Source organism: Sycon ciliatum, chromosome 5, assembly GCF_964019385.1.
Source record: "Sycon ciliatum chromosome 5, ocSycCili1.1, whole genome shotgun sequence".
Classification (NCBI taxonomy): Eukaryota; Metazoa; Porifera; class Calcarea; order Leucosolenida; family Sycettidae; genus Sycon; species Sycon ciliatum.
In genome coordinates this window covers 17968373-17983119 of record NC_088647.1, presented here as the reverse complement: position 1 = coordinate 17983119, position 14747 = coordinate 17968373, and the positions used below count along the sequence as shown (strand labels likewise).

Genomic DNA, 14747 nt, shown 5'->3' with positions numbered 1-14747 from the left:
AAGTGCAACTACATTATACTCCAGAGCAGGGGGAAGGTGCACGGCACTCAATTGTAGGATCACACCTCTCTCTCTCTCTCTCTCTCTCTCTCTCTCTCTCTCTCTCTCTCTCTCTCTCTCTCTCTCTCTCTCTCTCTCTCTCTCTCTCTCTCTCTCTCTCTCCTCCCTCACTCTCTGTGTATCTCTCTTTCTCTCTGTCGTCTTAATGGACTCATGCTGATGACACTCAGGTGCAGGCACAGGCGACAAACACACACACACACACACACACACACACACACACACACACACACACACACACACACACACAAACATGGGCTCAAAGACTCAAAGCAACAGCACTATACTTCATGAAACTGCCAATCACAACGGTGTGGGTGCGAGACAGAGAACGTGCAGATAGCTAACAATTGACAGACGTGGTAGCAATCCATTCTGAAAAGTCAACTAGACACGGAAGAGGTGACCCACCTACTACTAAAGTTTACTAAGACCCAAACAAAAACTAGTGGCTTTGCTCATGACGTGTGCAGATTGGGCAGTACTGGCCTGAAACATAAAGGAAAGAAGAGTTGTGCACAGTAGCGAATAGAAACGTACAAATACAGCACAGCAGAAGGGTAGCGTTGAAGCACCCAACCAAAAGAAAAAAAGAGCACACGCACACATGTACATGCAGTTGCTACAAGACGAGACTCCGGACACAGCACTTGAGTACATACAGGCCACGCAGGCGACACGCTCTGCACCCACGTCTGTCCGGGAGCCACACATGACTACACGCGGGGAAGAGGTGTTGGTGACAAGACCCAACTCGGCTAACACAGTAGCCAGCGACAAACATACATAGGAACACCCCAACTGGTTCCAGATCACCTAAACGAAATCATAGTTTTAAAAAAGTAAGGGTGGGTGTTACGTGCTAGTCAAGGATGGTATAAAGATGCTGTGAGCAGTCAACAGACCAACACTGTGACTGCAGACAGCAAAGAGTTCAGTCCACAAGATAACCCTCAGGGCAAGACGACGGACGGCGAAACGGACAAGACTTCAAAAGTTGGGACCCTTCCAGTCGTTGTTGGTGCGTGGCCGAAAGCTTCCGCGCCCCTGACCGCGGCCGCGAAACTGTCCCCGGCCACCGCCGCGGTTAGTGTAGGAACGTCCTCCTTGCTGCGGCGGCTGCTTCTGTTGTTGCTGTGGACGGCCCCCAGGGGCGGCTGTGCTGTACTGCTCACGCAACTCCTTACCGGTCATGGGCCGTTTGGGCACATCAGCTCCTGCTGTTGCCGGTGCTGGTCGTTTTCTGGAGCGAGGGCAAGAAGAGTGGCAGACAGCAGGACACCATTACGTCATTACAGATGGGATGACATCATTGAGAAGCCAGGCATGAGGCGAAACACAGATAGGGCCCACACAGTTAAGGCGCGCCGTACCGCCAAGCATCGTGGTGCCATGCAACGTCGTGGAGATAGACCCTGCAACTCGACCAACGCAGTGACAGCAGTGGCACCATGGTATAACACTCGCCCAGTACCAAACGAAGACTCCACACACTTCACAACACGGACGTGACGAATGGGCTGCGGGCAAGAGCCATGGTGAGCACTGACTAGCACAGCAGTCACTTCTCCGTGTGGGGACACTCAACGGCACCACCCCAACAACAATAATGAATACGTGAAAACCACCGCTCAGGAGACAAGCAATGCGTAGGACTGGTCATGAGCTCCAGGGCAACGGCATTGTGCCGGAACACTGAGCTGAGGTGTCTATCACTGGCTTCTACCACCCAGACCACTAACACAGCCGTGCCAGAAAAGTAGTTGCAAACAACGTAAAGAGAAAAATTGTAGGCATTGAATGAATCATCACTACCACAATCCCATAGCGCAGCAAATAACACACATACGTGTAGCGTAATCTCACGCATATAGGACCATGGTCTTATAATCGAAAAGTCGCTGTTTTCAGTCCTTTCACAAGTGCATTTTCATTCGATCATAAGACCATGGTCTTTAAATATATGCGAGAGACAAATATCGCATCGGCATGTGCATGAGCAAGCACGCATATTACTGGTGAATGTCAGTACAATGGAACTATGATGATCCTCGTTTCGTTTCGTGATTTTCATTCACTTAGGAGACCATGGTCTCGTAACCGGAGGTGGTCTTATATTCGAATAGAACACCATGGTCTTAGGGGCCGTCCGTAATTATCGAACGTTTTCACAAAACGAATTATTTTAGTTTAGACCCAACCCCTCCCTCCCTCCCCCTCAGAACGTAAAAAAAAGTTTAACATATGCATGCATAATACAACAAAAGTTGCAAGTGTGTAACTGCTGCTATGGGCATGCACATTGTATCAATGTTTTCCGAAATGAAATTGGTCAACCCCACCCCATAACGAAATCATTTCGTTTTGTGAAAAAAGTTCGATATTTATGGACGACCCCTTATATGCGCTAGATTACAGTACATGGATGAGTACTCTGAGACATTGCATAGTGAACACATCAAACAGTTCACGTACAACGAGCATGTATGCAGACAAGACAACAGAGCCGCAGACAGTAACAGTACATCAGATAATACACATGCCACTATTAGCATACTTCGTATTACTTACTGTGCAGTGGTATCTGATGTCGGGGAGGTCACGGTGCTATACGCTGCAGGCGCAGTCACAGGCTGAACAGCACAACACAACAGCAGTTACAAAAGTTAACAACTACAGGCAACCAGCAAACACCCTGCACTCAGTTGAGAGAGAGAGAGAGAGAGAGAGAGAGAGAGAGAGAGAGAGAGAGAGAGAGAGAGAGAGAGAGAGAGAGTGAGAGAGAGAGAGAGAGAGAGTGAGAGAGAGAGTGAGAGAGAGAGAGTGAGAGAGAGAGTGAGTGAGAGAGAGAGAGAGAGAGATTAGGCCGTGGGAAGAAAGGCATACCTTTGCGAACGACAATGTGAAAGAGGTTTGATAGCTTGGTGGGGCCTTCAAGAAAGTCTGCACACACATCCGGAACATAAACAGACATGAACACAACTACAGAGGGAAAAGCAAGTCTCGACAGGAGAAAGCCGATACTAGTGCTCTCTACAACACCACGCCCTATCACATGTCCCCGAGGCTACAGCTCAGATCACCGTGCACACCCACAAACACAATCATGCAAACCTAAGAGAATATGCAGTTGTTCCTCTAGTAAGGTTGCGTTTGCTCGTTAGCCATGCAATCATATTCCTTCACCGGTCTGTATTCATTCTTTCGTTACGCTGTCCAAGGTTACCAACTGTCCATTTTTCAAAACGAAAAGTCTTCGCCTGATGCGGTTGGTAAACCGTAACCCCGGACAGTCCCTCATGGAAATTAAGTTTTGCTTGGGTATTCAATAACAATGAGATGTGTATAGCAAGCACACAATTCTCCCTGAAGACAAGCAACAGAATGTTCTTGTGAATTGTGCACGACGTAGGGACCGGGCATTGTGTGTGCATGTTCGGGGGGGGGGGGGGGGGGTTGAATGTCTTCTACACACGATGGCTGGTTACATTCGGCTGAATCACATGCAATCCATGCACATTCTATCGTGATTCTGAAATGCATGACCTGCTTTACTAATAGGGGCCATCCGTAAATATAGATATTTATTTCCCTCAAACTAGTCAAGATATTTATTTAGAAACGAGACTACATTTAGGGGGGGGGGGGGGGGGAGAGAGAGGGGTTGAGCGCCTGTTCGTTTCTCGAAAAATATCGATGCACAGTTTGTATAATTATGTGGGCATGTCCAGAAAAATATTTCGATACTATGTACCGTTTGTATGTGTTCGTTTCTCAGGGAAGGGGAGAAATGATAGTTTTCGTTTCTAAATAAATATCGGTATTTACGGATGGCCCCCTAGTTGTAAGTGCTGCACAAATTAGTAGTTGACATTTAATACACTGCAACACACCAGCGTCACTCACCTTGATCAGCAGAGAGATATTCTGGATAGCTTTGATCGTCACAGCTGCCTGTAATGATATCAAAGGGGAACACACACACACACGGCAAATAGCTGTCAGGATTACCGGGCATACACACCGTTTGCTTTGCAATATAATTATAATAAAGTCACCACCATAACCGCCGACAACGACAGCAGCAGCAACTAACAACAACAGCAACGGTACGTGATAACACGGCTCAAACCCCGGGCAGACACACCTGGTGCCTCTACCCTAACAGACCCAGCACACACCAAAGAAAAGAGGACAGCAATAGCTACTTATGGAAGAGCAACATGGATGGAGTACATTGGTGTATGCCCTACCTCTGTGGCTTGACTTGCCTTCAGATCCTTCAGCGCAGACTGGCAACACAGTCCTAAGAACTGCAATCTGCAAACAAAGAAAAGGACAATTCTAAGAACTGCAATCCGCGAGCAAAGCAAATGACAATCGACTACAGGCTGCACACTCGCCACCAGCAAGAAGTTTGCAACCGTACACAGTCAAGGTGACGCTGGGAACAATGCGGCATAAACCAGAAGCAAGAGCTCAGGCTACGCAATAGGCGCACAGGTCACTACGAGAAGACAGGCTTACCGCACTTTGAGCAGGCGTAGCCTCGTGGTTGCCTCCTCATCCGAATGCATAAACTCTGGGCACTAACACACATACACACACGAGCGTGCGGAACACAAGCACAAACAAACACAGTTCAAAAACACATTTCAAAACAAGGACCCATGCTTCTCCAGCATGTTGTCAAATATCACTCTAGATGCGGAAATGGTGGTTCTTCTCTACAGAACTGCCAAGAACACTGGCCAGTACAGAAGAACTCCCAGTATCCGGGCGTGTTCAGAGCGGGCACTGCTCACAACTCACATGCATACTGACTCAGGGTTATGGCCAGAACAAAAGTGAAGGGGGACGGGGATCTTGAGTGCTGAGCGCAAAGCGTGGCTTACTGGACTGTTATAAAAACCAATGCCGTCCCCTAAACCTCAAGTAGGAATTACCGGGGCAGCAGCAGTGACTAGTAACCTCGCTTAGCGGCGTGCAAGACCGGAGTACATGGGTTGGTACTCGTATACAACTACATGCACCGCATTTCACAAAGTATTCAAACAACTGTCCCCGGAGCACTTCTATGGCAAGCCAGCTCAAACATCTGACCCGGCCCCGGTGATCACTCTCACCTTCTTTGCCAGCTGGTGGAACGCGTACAGGACGGACTCAGCGACGCGATAGTTGATCTCCGGAGTAGCAGGAGCTTCGTCGGATTCGGTCGGCTGTGGTGCTTCGGGTAAAAGGGACTGCACATGACGATGGCCAGTGTGAAAACAACAGAAGAAGACAAAGCCATGCTCTCAAATCTCAATCATCATAACACGTCACACTGCAACATTTGAGAAAAGAGCAAACTAGATGTATAGTGCAGTACAGTACATATAGATTCCCTCTACTAAGCCTTCAGTGAAATTACACACAACAAAAGGTAAACGACTTGGTAGACACAATAAGGTAGCTCAGGCTTATCACGAAATTTATTGAAGGTCAAAAACCATTTTCTCCACGAATTCGCTCAAATTTCAAGGATTGGAGCATCACGAGGGTATACAATCAACCTCAAAATTTAGCCAACGTACAGTGAAACCTTTGTTGTTATGTTACATGGTTTGGTCTACAACCTTGATACTAGTCAGAGCTCTTATCAAAGAGAGAAGGGAAACGTCACTGGTATTTCACATCACTGATTTCAGACGTCAGGGTGAGTTGAATCCCTCGACTGGCAGCATTGCTCGCCCTTCCTAAACATCTGTCCGGTCATCGATAGACAACTGCTCGACACACACTGACACGCAGGGCCCGACCAGGGTACAGCCTTCAGCAATCTTTCTGCTCCCCAACACAACATCTGTAAACTAACTCTGCAATCAAGGCATCATCCGCTACCTCCTTTAAAAAGTCATAGTGCTTTTAAACCAATGAAGAACGATAAATGGATCATTATAGCAATACAGCTATTAAGCTTTCAATATGGCAACACACCATCTCAAAATGGCAGCACATTATCACCACCAACACTCTCCAATACAAGCATAAACTTCAGCAGCCCCAGCGCTACACGAAAACAACAGGAAGGGAGAGAGCATTACATGTATACATACCATGAGCCCCTCCAGTGCTGGCTCGCACAATGCTTGAATGTCTTCCTGTTTCATGACCAGTGGGTGCACTAACAAGGCAAGGCCCTTGGCAGCCATCAGTTGCACGTCTTCCGGCAGGCTGCCCAAACTGGGCAACGCTACTTTGACCAAGTAGTCAATGAAAACCTTTGGCGCCGCTCCTCGCTGCCAACACAGAAAACACGAGTCAACGTAAGGGAGGGTGAACACATGTACAAACAAGGAATGGCGAGAGGAAATTGGCCACGCACGGGTCAGTTAAAATGGCCGGGAAAACCATCCTTCATGTATCTGGTATACACTATAATCGGAAGGCCGCTTTATAGCAGCCTCTTCAGCTACAACACTTAGTAGTAGCACAAACTTCAGGCTCTTCAACAACATTCTGAAGTGGTTTTGTTATAGCTTTTTTTTGTCTCCAAGGAAACTTCTTCAGCTACAAGCTATTCGGCACATATACCAAACAACAGGCAAGGCCTACAGGATAAGCATTGGTGGACGAGTGTGGTGAGGATGCGCCGGCACTTATTCACAACAGCCGTGAGCTCATGCACACTCACCTTGCAGAGGTGTGCTGCTTCTGACGCGCACGCTACCGCCCGCAGCATTGCCTCACCTTCTGTTGGCTACACAAACACAAAACAACGACGCCATGCACACAATCAACACTAAAACAAATCCCCACGCTTTCGCTGGACAATAGCGGGAACCAAGGCCACTACCCTGGCAGACACTCAAACAAAGACGCTCAAGGATCCGAAAGAGTCTACAGAACACGAACTGAGCTCGTTTAAAATGAGTCAAGCAAACCTAAACCCTAAACAGTCAGTACTAAAATCCTGCCCCGTGAACCATCTTCAAACTGATGAATTCCTTGCGAACACTTCCTAAATCCCAGCTGTGGCCCTCCCTACACAGCCAGACAGGTCATCATTCACTAGGAATATTTTTTAAAAAAAGAAAAGAAAAAAAAAGATCAGAAAATCTAGTTGCTGGCCTCAGGATAAGGACGAGGCTAATCACCCACTGCTGCACGCAGTGGCGTGGGTACTGGCCAAAACCCAAGCAGTCAAAAGCCTGCCTGGATGCCTGGCGATCCCCGACCACGCAGCACACAGTGTCAATAGCCGAGAGATTTTCATCACAGGCCGTGCCGAGAATAAACAACATGCTAGTAAGGCTTGGATTGTTGGTGAGAAGAGATTCAGGGACCTCACGAACAGAAGGCATAAGTAATACAGCACGGCTAAAAGATCGCCATGCAAACACCAAGGAGTTCTTCGAATTTACTACCCTCCCCCCCCCCCCCCCCACACACACACACACAAACCCCTGGAACCAGTACTGACCTCATCGGCTGCGCTGAAGCCACCAACTGTAGCAAGGACCTCTGCCAACTTCTGGATGCCGGCCTGTGCAGACGTGCACTTCAGCTTGCGGAGTACCAGCATGACAGAACTGAACTGGGTGCCAGTCACGTGTTTAAGTGCCTACATACACACATTTACACACACACACACACACACACACGCGCGCGCGCGCGCACATACACGCACGCACACGCACTCCCGCACACACACAGAGAAATGCAAAAACAAATACACTCAAGCCAGGGTTCACTCACTGACTACGTATATCCCCTGGTGCAAAGAAAAAACCTTCGTTCAGCCGGGTACTGTAAACCGGGAAACTTTCGCGAGCGGATAATTTTCGCGAGTTTCGCGATCACCGCCAAAACGCGAATTTGAATCGCTGAAAACTGAAGAATTTGAACGGAAGTACATGTACTAGTACCACCTGAAAAGACCAAATCGCTAAAATTTCCCGTCGTTAACAGGGGCGTTTTTTTCAAAACGCCAAAGTTGCACACCACAAAAGTTTCCCGGTTTACCGTAGTCCTTCTGCACAGATCAAACATGCTTGTCACGGTGCCATGTGTCATGTATAGGCCCTGAGTGAGATGACTGGTCTCCTAAGACAAGCAGTCTGTACAGCGCCTGCTCAGCACAAGCATGACTGCATACACTCACGAAGCACAGCACCATTGCCAAGTGCAATGTATCGAACACAACCATGCACTGGCCCAGAATCACATTAACCCTTTGGAGCCCCAAATAATCCTGATAATTGTATGCAACTGCAACTGCTACATATTCTTTACCTTATTTTGGCCATAACTTTGGTGTTCGTTTTTGGATTTCTATAATCTTGGGCTTCCTGGAAAGCTCTTCGCGAGCAGAGTAACTAGAGCTCAAATTCAACACCACAGCAGTCACATATCCAACGCCACGGCGCCTCGAACAGTCCACAGAGCTGGATATACGAGCAAATTTCCTCGCCGCCAGCCATTTCACTCTCATTCATTGCGGAACGCTCAATTTTTTTGCACTGAGTTTTGTTTTATGCTGGCCAGGTGCATGCAGGATCGAGGAAGCGTGCTTGGGTGAATCAGCATGTCATCCAAGGGGAAACCCCTCACTCAAGGCCAGTGACTGAGAAAAGTTCGACTTTTGCCGTGACTGAAATGTCGAGCGCGATATCTCTGCAACGCAACATTGTAGCTGTTCGGCGATTGTTGCATTAGAAAGCTGAGCTCTCCGGCTTCTTCCTAGATATTTAGATCGTGGAAATCCGTCAAGTTTCGAGTGAGTTACGAATGTTTTAGTCCATCGACGGTATACCGTCGATATTTGACTGTGCCGGCTCCAAAGGGTTAAACCACCTCTCTCTTTTCGCCCGCTGACTGTTCTTGCCCGACTGCCAGCACATTTAGGCGGGTAACCGTTGGCATAGCTGATCTCGTCCTCACAGGAATCAAGAACGATGTATACAGTACAATCATGTACATTGCACAGCATGGTACCAGCAGTAATTGGACTTGGGTAACGCACATCCAACCAGCCGAGTTCTCGACTCATAAACTTTAGTTTCTACTTAGTGCTATGCACCGAACTTGCCTGTACAATAATAGCTTTTCACACGCTACTCACTTCAGCACTGCTGAATCTCAAGAACAGTTTCCCTAGCCCCCTAGCCAAATTATTACACTCACGTCCTTCGCCTCAGAAAGAATGTACTCCTCGATCTCCGGGTGCGGGTTGACTAACTCCGGAACAAGGTCGACGAGTACCGTGCCCAAGAACGCTACAGCTCTGTCTTTGGCTAGAACTTCAGTCGAGACGATCTGGAGAAACAGGCCAGCTAATCCAGCTGCAGAACAACAGAGAAAGATGGGGGGAGAGAGAGGAGAGAGAGAGAGAGAGAGAGAGAGAGAGAGAGAGAGAGAGAGAGAGAGAGAGAGAGAGAGAGAGAGAGAGAGAGAGAGAGAGAGTGGGTGAGTGGCAGCGAGAGCCATGGAGGATAGAGAGACAGACAGACAGACAAACAGACAGATACCGGTATACACATACGGAAGAGAGAGAAGGGTCCAATAGAATCTGCTACCAAGTATGACTACAAGTATAAGGCCAAAGCAAGCACCAGACAACTGGGGTTAAACCCTGGGGGATAATAGTGAGATTCTGCCACACGGTAAAACGTGCCAAAGTACGTATGGAAACTTCGCCGCGGTACGGGATTTAGTTTGATACGGATTTTTTCATACCGTTTTCCGTGTGAAGCACGCTTCACACGGACTGGACTCCGTGTGAAAAGTGAGCGTACAGAGTACATACTGTACATGTGGCGGGGTGTTCATGCATGCTACGAGCATGCACGAACAGCAGAACCGGTGCAACGTACGAAAATTCCGTGTCAAACTTCCCTGCAGTTGACACGGAGTTTGGTACGTAGTTCCGTGTAGCAGAACCTCTCTATTGAGTCTTGACACTAAATGGTTGGTGGTGGAGAATCAAGCAGACATCAAATTACACGCCATCACGAACAATATGATTATCAAATGCTATGTTTAGCACTGGCACGAAAAGACAAGATCACAGCCGGTCGCAGCTGCACCACAAAAGCTTCCCCACAAAAGCGTCAGCTTGTAGTGTGACCCTGTTTAAATCTCCACCACCAACTGTTTAGTGTCAAGACTTGTGAATGAATAGCAATAACCATATTGCAACCATATTGCTCTGGGTAGTAATCAAGTGAGGGTGTCCAAAAGGGAAAAAGTCTGAAGAAAAAAATGGTCGTCACCACCAGGATTCGAAGCAGGAGCATTCGCTTGGGGCCAATGATGCTCTAACCATTGAGCTACTTCGAAGTATTCCCCTGGCGATTGTTTGGCATGAAACTTTAAAAAATCACAACAGATCACGTTGGACTCTCTCTCATTACGTGTAACCTCTGGGCCCTGCGCATTGATCACTTTTCCGGCAGTTTGCCAAAAAAAATGACAGCCACTGGCAAACGGGGGCCACCTATAGCTCACCTTTCGTGTCTTTCTTCAACAGGGAAATGAGAGCATTTCGCACAATCTTCGTCTCCAAGGCCGAGTCTACCAGAATCAAGCAACGACAGCACAGCATAGCACAGCACAGCGCACACACACACACACACACACACACACACACACACACACACACACACACACACACACACACACACACACACACATATACCAACACGCTCACATCACACTAGATCACAGCATGGTTCCGATGTGAGCGGAAAAAAAGAAAGAAAAAAAAAGAAGAGGAAAAGCTACATTATGTGCGGATGCTGCGCAGCTATTGTCATTGACATCACGAGGAGCAGTACGTAACACATCGGCACACGTTAGGTGAATCTTACGAAGAAGCCATTCTTCTAGCACAGTGAAAACAGCGTACTTCTCCCCCCGCCCACAGCAACAGCTCAGGAACGGCATAGTTGCAATTGGCACAAGAAGTGCAGCACCCAAACATACTGGATAGTAACTATCAGCCAAACTACTAACACTGGCATCATCATAATGGGGACACAACAATTCAATTACAGACAGGTACACGGCACTCCTGCGTAGCATATAGCACATCACAGCCAGCGCATATTCACTCTCCTCGGCACCTGTGTGTGCCGGGATTTCACGGCCACCGGCAAAGCCGCGTCGAAAAAGCGCCAGATCGAAGCAGAGGTTTCGACGGCACGCTGAACAGAGGTGACTGCGGCGGGGCGGAGACCATACTTGATGAGAGACAGCCACAGGCATGCACGCCAGAGATGGCGCAGCACACTTTACCCGGTCTGTCTCCCTCTGTTGAGGCGGTCAGTTGACTGAGAATGCTCGAGTGACCAAGGCTGAAGCCAGCTGAGGTCGTGATTTTCACAACGTGGCTAATTATACAATCAGATGGAACGCGCAACGCCTGGCCACAGCAGCTGTATGTATAGAAATTTCACCACTCGGTCTGAACTGCGCTGGAATCGTGGGACATCATGATGATATATGGCCTACCAGATTGCAGCAGCTGAGCCAGAACATCGCCAATCTGAGAGTTATCCATGCCTTCACGGCACAGTAATGGCAGGGCCTTGATGGCAGCTTGGCGCACCTGCAGTTAAATGACAAGTGCACATACATGCACACGCACACACACACACACACACACACACACACACACACACACACACACACATGTGCACATGTATGCACGTACGCATTCAAGCACCGATTACCACAGACCGTATTCACTTATTAAAAGGGCGGCGATAGTCAAAAGCATGTGTGCCCGTCAAAACTCTAAGGGCACGAGGTGCTACAAACACACTAGATAACATAGCAGGTGGAAACAAGTAACAGGCATACTGATGTGCACACACGCACGCACGCACGCACACACACACACACACACATCCTATTGACTTTGCGCACCCAAGACTCAAGAAGGGCATTGAATTGACCATGTCGGCAGCATTTGCTACTGCCAGCTGTGCAAGCATATTAAATTCACCTGCTGGTCTTCGTCTTCACACAGATCTAGCTGAGCCTCGATGGCACGGTCGGCGATGTCAGGAAAGTGTGCAAAGAACTTGGTGATGAAGTCGGCTGCCAGGCGCTTAGAGCCGGTGCTTCCTTTCGTACCAGTGATGAGTGCCTCATACTCGGCTGTATGCTGCGCACGTTCAAGCAAAGCAAAACAGAATGTCATCATGTCTCGTTGCGAACAGTTTCCTTGGAGACAAGAATGCAATAATATGACGATGATAAGAAGGACACACTTCAGTGAAAACTTTCGAGCTGCTCAAGAGCCTGAAGTGTGTCTTTCTTGTCAGTATTATATCTCTTTGTATTCGGTATGGCACAGAACAAACGTATTCCCTTGATAAGTTGGGCCTGGTTGTAATTCTCTCTCCAAGACATTTCCAACGAGCACACGATCAAAAACGGTCAGATGAAACCATAAATTTCGTGGAAAATCAAACATAAAAAAGCACGTAAAACCAGTGCATTTTTATCAGTCAGGACAGCGTCAAGTCGGAGAGAAGAGGGCTGGCTCGAACGCTGCCAGCAACCGGCTTCCTTACAAATATCGCCAAAGGTCCCTACGGCTAACTCTTAGGAAATTTGGTTGCGACCAGTTCAGCCAGGTACTCTGAGATCCCGGCTGATGAGACCTAGCAAGGTGGTGGAAACAGCTAGCTGTCCAGAGATTGAGTATTTCGCTCCCTCGCCTCGGCTTGGTTGAGTACTCTTTCTGATTAGCTACCTGCTCTCGTGCAAAGCTCGCTGTGTTTGTTTACCGCAGTTAGCGCACTCTTCCGGATTAGCGTCAAAGCTACCCAACCGCTTTTTTTTACATATTAAAAAGGCCACCCAGAATTAATTCGTTGTTTCGGATCACCCGACCGACCGTCTTATTTCTCCCGCAAAATGTTTTTTTTTATTGTGCATGCAAATGTACAATTGTTACATGGCAGTGTACATACACATACATGCACATTGATTTTCAGCAGTCCAGACATCAACCTCGGAAGCAGCCAACTAACAGGATGCAGCGCTAGCGGTCAGGGACGACGTCTTCTTTTATCTCCGATCCGCAATTGGTCCTGAAACAGCATCAGCTCTGCCACCTTGTCGCTTATTGCCAGAAGTTTTGGTGAGAGTTGCTCGCTCGTTTGCCAGCGAGGCCAAGATCTGGTCCTGGAGTGGACATGGACCTGATGGGACAATGGCTGCGCTAAATCTACTATGATCTACAGTCACTTCAGATTTGATCGACAGGCTTGATGGACAAAAGCTTGGATTTTCGATAATGAACATTCCACATTGTCAATTGTATGTATCCACATGGCAGTTAACGAAATAAAAAATATCCCTGACCGACCGACCCTGGTACGGATGAGTGGAGTGACCCGAAACAACAAATTAATTCTAGGTGGCCTAGTGACCTTTTTTAATACTTGAGTGATAAACTGCAGCATGCCTCAACATGAACATCACGCTTTCAGAACAGCATCACATATTGTGACAGTGGCATCCCATTTCAGGGTCTTGATTAAATGTGCAGGCCTTTTCACTTTATTCTTCTCTGATGATCGCATGAAGGCGAAACTCAGAACCACGACTGATAATTGCTTGGCTCCATTCTGCCCAGAAGGCATGGGCTCAGTACAAAATACTTCGTAAAAATCATCACTGAAGAAGGTGGGAATATAAGACAAAGAATAAAACTCCGTGCCCGTGCGCCGGAGAAAGTATCCGCAACATACCGGAAGGTATATTATCCTACACACCATAGATCCGCCACAAGTAGCTCACGCGTATCCATGCACATAACAAAAGTTTCGAGGAGAGACTAATAATAATTCGAAAACAAAATAATTATTCAAAAACGCTAGCAAGAAGCCTCAGTGACGAACTCACCTGAGCTACGTTTTCCCCGGCGTCTGCCAACACACCATAAGACTTGTACAGCACTTCTACGTCCGCCATGCCTGTTCCTTTGCCGACTGAAGTAGATTAGTCTTTCGCTCAACCAAACAGACAAATTTGTAGGACCACACTGAAAATATTTTTGTGTTTCCGGAAACAACGAGCTTGAAAATCCTGAACGAAATTTGTTCACCTCAAAAAACATAAAATTTTGCGCAACTACAAAGTGTAGACATGGCGCCGGGCGGCGCGGCGCGCGCGCTCGCTGCGAGCCTCCATGCTCCAGCTGCATGGCGTACCGCGTACCGCGGTACGGTGTGTACAATGTGTGTACGGTACGGGTTCGTCACGTCAATTGTGAAGACTGAAGTCCGAAGAGGAAGTGACAGAAAGCCCAGTGGAACTGGAAGAGGAAGAAGGCAGTTCAAGCTAGCTGGCGCTCGTGAGCATGCAGTCGTGGAAAGGCTGGACTCAGTCTTACTTTACAACGGGGTGAATGCTTCTCCGCGCAGCAACAAAATAATGGTTTTTCAGTATGTGTGTCAAAAACCTACCTGTTATGTTGTAGTGTACGGTAACGGCGTACCGGTAGTCCACATGGTCCAATTCCCCCGCCAAGTGGCCCTGCCCGCTTTCTAAAAATCCAAAATGTGCACGAGGTTTTTGTTTGTGGTCTTGCAGTTGCATGCACTGACCAGCTTTTGCAGCCAAAATCCTGGCACAGTGCTCAGCTAGCTGGCTTCTGCTTTCATCTTGTGATCAGTGGTGGTGTG

At 47.9% G+C, this 14747-nt stretch overlaps 1 protein-coding gene across 1 annotated transcript; it reads right to left on the bottom strand.

Annotated features, from left to right (window-relative positions):
- Positions 1 to 327: 327 nt before the first annotated feature.
- Positions 328 to 14134, bottom strand: LOC135817908 (apoptosis inhibitor 5-like). Its single transcript, XM_065331205.1, has 15 exons — positions 13966 to 14134; positions 12053 to 12214; positions 11557 to 11653; positions 10552 to 10617; positions 9229 to 9386; positions 7526 to 7666; positions 6737 to 6802; positions 6159 to 6341; positions 5187 to 5303; positions 4588 to 4649; positions 4314 to 4380; positions 3967 to 4014; positions 2947 to 3003; positions 2632 to 2693; positions 328 to 1303 (listed from the first exon to the last, which is right to left on the bottom strand). Exons 1-15 carry the CDS (start codon positions 14032 to 14034, stop codon positions 1051 to 1053), a joined length of 1608 nt encoding a protein of 535 aa, XP_065187277.1. The 5' UTR covers positions 14035 to 14134; the 3' UTR covers positions 328 to 1050.
- Positions 14135 to 14747: the final 613 nt, after the last annotated feature.